At 37.3% G+C, this 7,260-nt stretch overlaps 1 protein-coding gene across 1 annotated transcript; it reads right to left on the bottom strand.

Moving 5' to 3' along the window:
* Positions 1-1,167: 1,167 nt before the first annotated feature.
* Positions 1,168-7,002, bottom strand: Ppa (Partner of paired). The gene has a single exon (XM_067145168.2). It carries the CDS (start codon positions 6,794-6,796, stop codon positions 5,375-5,377), a length of 1,422 nt encoding a protein of 473 aa, XP_067001269.2. The 5' UTR covers positions 6,797-7,002; the 3' UTR covers positions 1,168-5,374.
* Positions 7,003-7,260: the final 258 nt, after the last annotated feature.

Raw genomic sequence — 7,260 nt, 5'->3', positions numbered from 1 at the left:
AAAAAAAAAAAAAAAAAAGTCCATGAAATAAGATGATCTCAAAAGAGGATGATTAACATAGAGATATGGAAATTATAGAGGAGACAATTAGAATTAAAGAATCTGAGTCGGTTGTTTTGTAAATCATATATTATAACGGTCATTAAGTATAGATACACGTCTTTTTTGGCTTTATCGGAATGCTATACGACAAAAATATAATATAAACATGTAAATATCATGGGAATTATATTTCAAGTATAATCCTTAATTTTAATAATGATTCAGACTTCATTTTTTGTTATAAACAATTCAAATATTACGAGACTTCCGTCTACCTTCAAATTAATAATCTGCTAATTCCGACTTTCGATATTTAAGGCAATAATTTTATCTTTTTTTTAATAACTCGGATCAAATGTACACAAATTACGAAAATACTGCCCCGAAACTATACTGTTACGGTCATTATTTCAGCAAAGAAAATGAATAAAATATCACATGAAATATTATTAAAACAAGTGCTAACAAGAGAATGAACAGAATGTTAATTTCTCGGAAGACGAAAGCCTAAACTTAAATGATTTTTGACAGTACTTAACATATTGACAGCTGAATGGAACAATTTAAAATATTGGAAATGTTCTTTTAAAAACAAATTGTAGGGATTAATAAGAACCATTTCGTCACACCTACTGTTGAAAGAAATCACAGATGCAATTGCAAGAATAATTTTAAACAGTGACCTAAGTGTGTTTTAGCGGCATTCCCACTTTATATTCCATTGTCAAAAGTGGTATATTATAATTTGTTTACACACCTCACAGCATACTAGATGCTAGGACACCAAGAGCACCACTGGTTTCACTCCCTTCAACTTTTTTTGTTTGTTTTATGTACAAAGATCTCCCTATCCTGACAAGACGAAACATTTGCAGCATCAGCAATCAGTACAATTCAATGAACGCTAGCATACACACTGCATCCACTCGTAACATACTGCAATTGTCTCAATGATCAAAATATTCATAGGCGCCGACCTGGAGGATTAAACTTCTCATTCCAGCAATATGAACAGAGCCCCAGTCGATCATTGTTTCTCGATGATGATGATGATGATGATAATAATAACCGCCAAAATGAGTTGTTTAAAATTCCTTTTCCTACTGCATCATACAGGTCATTTTTTGTAAATTATATATCAATTAATATTAGAATGGAAAATTAGGTCCTACATAGAAATTATTGTAATTACATTTTAATAACAAGAATAAAAACAAATAAAAAATAGGGCCTATAAGTTTCCGAATGGAAACCATAATTTAATTTCGGTTCCAAATGTTAAAAACATTCAAGCTTTTGGAATGTTTTTAATGACAGATCTTCATTGCAGATTGTTATATCTTTTGGCATTCAGTGTGCAAACCTCTGTGAATTAGCGATGCTTCTCCAAAACCCTCTATTTCCCACTAGTTCTGTAGCCTAATTCAGTTCAGTCGTGGAGGGTAAGAGAAGTAGAGGGAGACCAAGACGACGATGGTTAGACTCAGTTTCTAACAATTTAAAGATAAGAGGTATTGAACTAAGTGAAGCCACAGAGGCTTGCAGGCTGAAAGGCATATTATCATTAATCACTATAAACTGAGTTGTAACATCATCACCTTGATTTCCCTCTACTCCTCTTACATTACCTCACCGAAAAATTATTCTTTTTGATAACCTATCCTCCTCCATTCGCCTCACATGACCCATATACCGAAGCCGTTTTGTAGGCCTACATACAGCTTCATCGTCTAAGTTCATTCCTAAGTTAGACTCTATTTCCTCATTTCGAGTACCCTCCAGCCATTATTCCCACTTATTTGTACCTGCAGTCATTCTCGCTACTTTGTAGTGTGTTATTTTCAACTAATGAGAAAAATATCCATAGTTCACCCAGATGTATCGGTCTGAGAACAGATAGGAGAGCTTCGTCCGAAAATTGACATCTTTCTTTCAAAATAACAGTGATCGCAACTGCATTATCTCTCTTGCAGCTTGATTCCATAATAATAATAATAATAATAATAATAATAATAATAATAATAATAATATTGACGATTTGGTCTTAATGGCAGATTGTGCTAATATCATGGAACTTGAAAACAGGTGCAATGAGCATGGTATGGAATTTTCCCCTTTCCAAGACTAAACTGATGTCAGTAGGTAAGAAATCCAAGAGAATTAAATGTCAGATTGGGGATACAAAGCTGGAACCGGTAGATAATCTCAAGTATATAGGATGTGTGTTTTCCTAGGATTGTAATATAGTAAGTGAGATTGAATCACGGTGCAGTAAAGCTAATGCAGTGAGCTTGCAGTTGCGATCAACAGTATTCTGTAAGAAGGAAGTCAGCTCCTGGACGAAACTATCTTTACATAGGTCTGTTTTCAGACCAACTTTGCTTTAAGGGAGGGAAAGCAGGGTAGACTAAGAATATCTTATTCAGAAGTTAGAAGTAACATACATGACAGTAGTGAGAATGATTGCTGGTACAGACACGTGGGTACAATGACAGGAGGGTACTCAGAATGAGGAGTTATAGCCTAAGTTAGGAATGAACTCGACGGTGAGATCATGTGAGGCGAATGGAGGATAGGTTACCTAGGAGAGTACTGGACTGTCGTGGAGGGTAAGAAAAGTAGAGGGAGACCAAGACGACGATGGTTAGACTCAATTTCTAACGATTTAAAGATAAGAGGTATTGAACTAAATGAAGCCACAGAACTAGTTACAAGTAGAGGATTGTGGCAGCGTTTAGTAAATTCACAGAAGTTTGCATGCTGAATGCTGAAAGGCATAATGGTCTATAATAAAGATGTATAATAATAATAATAATAATAATAATAATAATAATAATAATAATAATAATAATAATAATAATAAGTAAATGAAGCTCTATATTTACGCCTCTCCACAAACACACAAAAATAACCTAGGGCTATATACCATCTTTCAGCTGAACTCTGAGTCAGATCTGGTGAGTCGAAACAGAAATTCAGATGAACACGGAATATCATACCGTATTCTCCGTACCAAGTTCACTGAAACGAAGAACTAGATCAAAAATATTGAATATGATACTCTATAAGTAATTTCCCCCCTCCTTATTACTGCAACGTCCGTAATAATTATTTTGAAATGTGTTTATTTTAATGACAAAGGCACTAAACAAATTCATGTTCGAGAAATAAAGAGAAACACTGACTTTTCTTTTTGAATCAAATTCGGCTTATATAGAATTGTTCAAGTATATCAGATACTTCTAGATACTTTGTAACATATTTTCACTATTATTTAACTTAGACGTGATATTTTAAATACTGTGTGTATAATACAAATTAAATGTAGGCCTAAGTTACCTGAAACGTGAATACAGAATGTGTTATTTCACAGCCAGCTTAATGCAGGCCCAAAAAGCTATGTATAAACTTTCTTTTGCTCATTTAACTGGTAATATTACTTCATAATAATAATATGAAATGAAATGGGACAATAGATTAATCTCCCCCTTAAATATGTCATGCTTCGTAATTACGTTTTATCATTATCTATGTAGTGCTTACTCCCTCTGGTTGCAATATATGGTATAAATAATTTACCAGACAGACATGGTAACATGATCAGATGAAAAAAAAAAAAAAAACGAGAGAGATGACATAGATCCCTTACTTCACCAATGAACAAGCCACTAATAAACAAAAAATAACCATTCTATAATTCCTCATATAGAACGCGATATATTCCCATTAGTGACTGAGATATTCTTTCTCTCGAATTACGAAAAGGTTAATAATAATAATAATAATAATAATAATAATAATAATAATGAAATGGGGCGATGGATTCATCCCCTCAAAATGTCATCCGTCATAATTAAAATTTCTCAGATTTGTGTAGTACTTAACTTCTCTCTATATGACGTAAACAATTATCAAACAGATAACTTTTATGATTAGATGAGATTTAAAAAGAAATCCTCGTCTAGAACCCGATCTATTTCCTACAATGATGGAGAAATTCAGCGCTTGAGTGATGACAATGATAACAACAACAGAATTTCAACAGTTCAGACACTTGTTATAGAAATTCATGAAAGACATATAAAACTCCACAAACTATTGGGTGCTTGTTTAGCTTCTTATTTCTAAGTACCTAATTTATTAAAATCCTAGCGAAGTTACGAGAAATAAATATTTTACTCTAAATTTATTTTACGAGAGAACGTTACTTTTGTTTCATGTAAGATATAACCCCTCCAGTAAACCAATGTAATTAATAAATTTAACTTGCCAATGATATGAAAGCGTAGCTTTTAAGAAGAAAAATATGTCAATGATAGTACATGCATCACATTGCATTAAATAATTCCTAGCTCAAAAGTGACTCACACAAATGACCAATAGCTAGTGAAATTTCAGACTGACATTGTGAGAATTGCTAAATTACAGGGTCAAATTAAGTTTGCATTAAATTATCCCTTGCTCAAAAGTGGCTCACACAAACAGCCAATGGCTAGTAAAATTTCAGACTGACTTTGTGAGAACTGCTAAATTATTATACCGCGTCTTATTAAGTTATATTACTTATGTTCTCTCGAAATTTTCTGGCCAAACTAACTGTCAGCAAAACCCTCAATGTTAGAATAAGGTGGTCGGCGCCTATGATTATCTTATGTAAACAAAAAAAAATCATTCTTCGATACAGGTAATTAAAATACACCTCTTGTACTGGAATACTTCGCTTTGTACATCTGAATATTGAATTAATTGAAAGGAATCATTATAATCATATAAAGACTAACATATCTTTAAGAAAACAATTAATTAAAGATCATAAAGATAACAAAACGTACACATTCTAATCATAATTCATTTTCAACTTGAACAGGGTTACGAATATTGACGATACCCAAACTTCATGATAAGGTAAATGATAGTGCAACTAACTTCATGCACTCACACGAACAAACCGTCTTTCCAACGAAACAGACAAATCAACAAACACGCGAACAAAAAGACTGAGCTAGCTTCGTAACCTTAGTGAAGCATATGATTTTGCCTTCAATTATACCCTACAGATCACATGATATTACCTTAGTCATCGGCGTGAATTATTTATTTAGTAATAGGAAGAATATGAGCATCACAATGACTACAGCTCCCTTTGCCACTTTTAAAAGTTACTGTTTATCAGTGATTTTTGGTAATAATTAAATGTTGACTAGGGTGTAATATGAGCAAGTATTACCTCTTTATACGTTTTAAGAAGAAAGTAGCGGAAAGGACGGTGGTTGCAGAAATGTTATCTGGCAAAGGCAGCAGTAGAGCCGAGATAGTCCTCGGGAGACCGGTTTCACCTGACATGCCACAGACCCAGGTTCAGTGTGCTGAGCTGAGGGAGCTTCATAATCCTCTCCAGACCGACAGTTGTGATGCGTGTACAGCCGTACAGGTCTATGCAGCGAAGATGTTTCAGCGAATCTGCGATGGTCTGAAGACCTCGGTCCGTAATGCGACTGCACTGCCCGATGTTGAGAGTCTCTAGTTCGTGTAGCGTCTTGGAGATCCGACATAGGCCTTCATCCGATATCTGACACGCACTTAACGATAGTGATCTCAGATTAAACAAGCCTTGCGACACATGAACTAAAGCTTGGTCACCTATTTTATCGCAGAATGATACGTCAAGAGAAGATATTCTAGACCCGCCCTCCGCAAGATACGCCATACCAATATCTGATATATTATCGCACGAACGAAGATTAAGTTCACGTAAGGACACCATCTTAGCCAAGTGTTTTAGTCCACTGTCCGTAATGCTGACACAAAAGCTAAGGTTAATACTCTTTAGACCAGTCAGTCCTATAGCCACGTGTTTGAGAGCTTCGTCTGAAAGACGTTGGCAGTCCTGTAAGCCCAGGTGTTCAAGTGCTAGATTACCGTCAGCAGTGTCACTGTTCAATCCGGCCAGATGGCTAATGCCTTGGTCAGACACGTGCCAGCACGAGCGTAAGTTAAGTCGGCGCAACTTCTTAAGTCCCCAGGCAATGAGAAGTAGTCCGGTGTTGGTAACATTACAGCATCCTCCGAGTTCTAACACTTCTAGATTTTTTAGATACTGTGCTATTCGTCCAAGGCTAGTATCAGTCACCTGTTTACACAACGATAAGTTCAACTGTGTCAATGATGGTACGTCGGCAACGAAAGCGTGAGACAGTCCGATATCAGTCACATTATAACAGCCACTAAGATTTAGGGATTCAAGATTAGGAATACCTTGAACGACATCACGTAAACTTCTTCGTAGAGACAATACCTGCACTCGGCGGATGCCCCGTCTTACCAGGCTGGCGAAGAGTGACGGATTGGCGCGACGCAGGTGAAGTTTAGCCTCAACACCGCGCCACACGGACTTGTGGTAGGCGGCATCTCTCCACGCGGAACACACTTGCGCCGCCCGACCTTTATCACGCACCTCCAAGTACCCAAAGATGAGTGCCAAGATTTCTGGGTACAAGCAGGAAACATGGGTTTGGTTTTTTTCGATCTGTTGTTGTTGTTGCTGCTGCTGCTGTTGTTGTAACTGTTGTTGCTGATGCAGGTGGTGATGTTGATGTATTTGATGGTGCGTATGCTGACTTAACTGGAGATGTGGTTGATGTAGGAAATTAGCCGGCGAGTAAGGATGATGGTGATGCTGGTGCGGTCGATGCAAGGTTGTTGTTGCCACCAGCGGCGCGGGAAGTTCTGTGAAAAGCACCTGTCCTTCCTCCATATCTGCCTGTGACCACCGTGTCACAAAACACTCCCCGAACACTTCGTAACACGTCTTGTCCACACCGAAGAAAAATGGCAAATCATATGTTATACCAGAATGGAACACCACTTTGCTATATATAATGCCGACAATTTTTCTATAACACGATATGCTCTCACCGCCGCTGCACGGCGAACAGCACTCTACAGCAAGCCACACTGGCTGCCTCGCACTCACTGACTGCTTGCTGAGACCTGCCGGCTCGAGGCGCCACCATCAGTCGCTGCTACTTAACAAAACTTTTGATGCGTTCCTATTGGCTGAAGCTACGACCGATGGGAAGTCACGTGATATAGTGCCGCTGTATTGATTCGGGCTGCTCTGCGGCGGCATTTTTAAGTTTTCGCAAGCTCCCTGAACGATCGGGACATGGCCTGTGTGTATGTGTGTGTGTTCCCCCCTCTCCACAAGCCCCTCTAACT

The sequence above is a fragment of the Anabrus simplex genome, chromosome 4 (genome assembly GCF_040414725.1).
Source record: "Anabrus simplex isolate iqAnaSimp1 chromosome 4, ASM4041472v1, whole genome shotgun sequence".
Taxonomy (NCBI): Eukaryota; Metazoa; Arthropoda; class Insecta; order Orthoptera; family Tettigoniidae; genus Anabrus; species Anabrus simplex.
This window is presented reverse-complemented; position numbering and strand designations above follow the sequence as displayed.

Bases quoted from the DNA above. Each gene is read 5' to 3' on its own strand.
- Ppa (XM_067145168.2), bottom strand. From the start codon at position 6,796: ATGGAGGAAGGACAGGTGCTTTTCACAGAACTTCCCGCGCCGCTGGTG.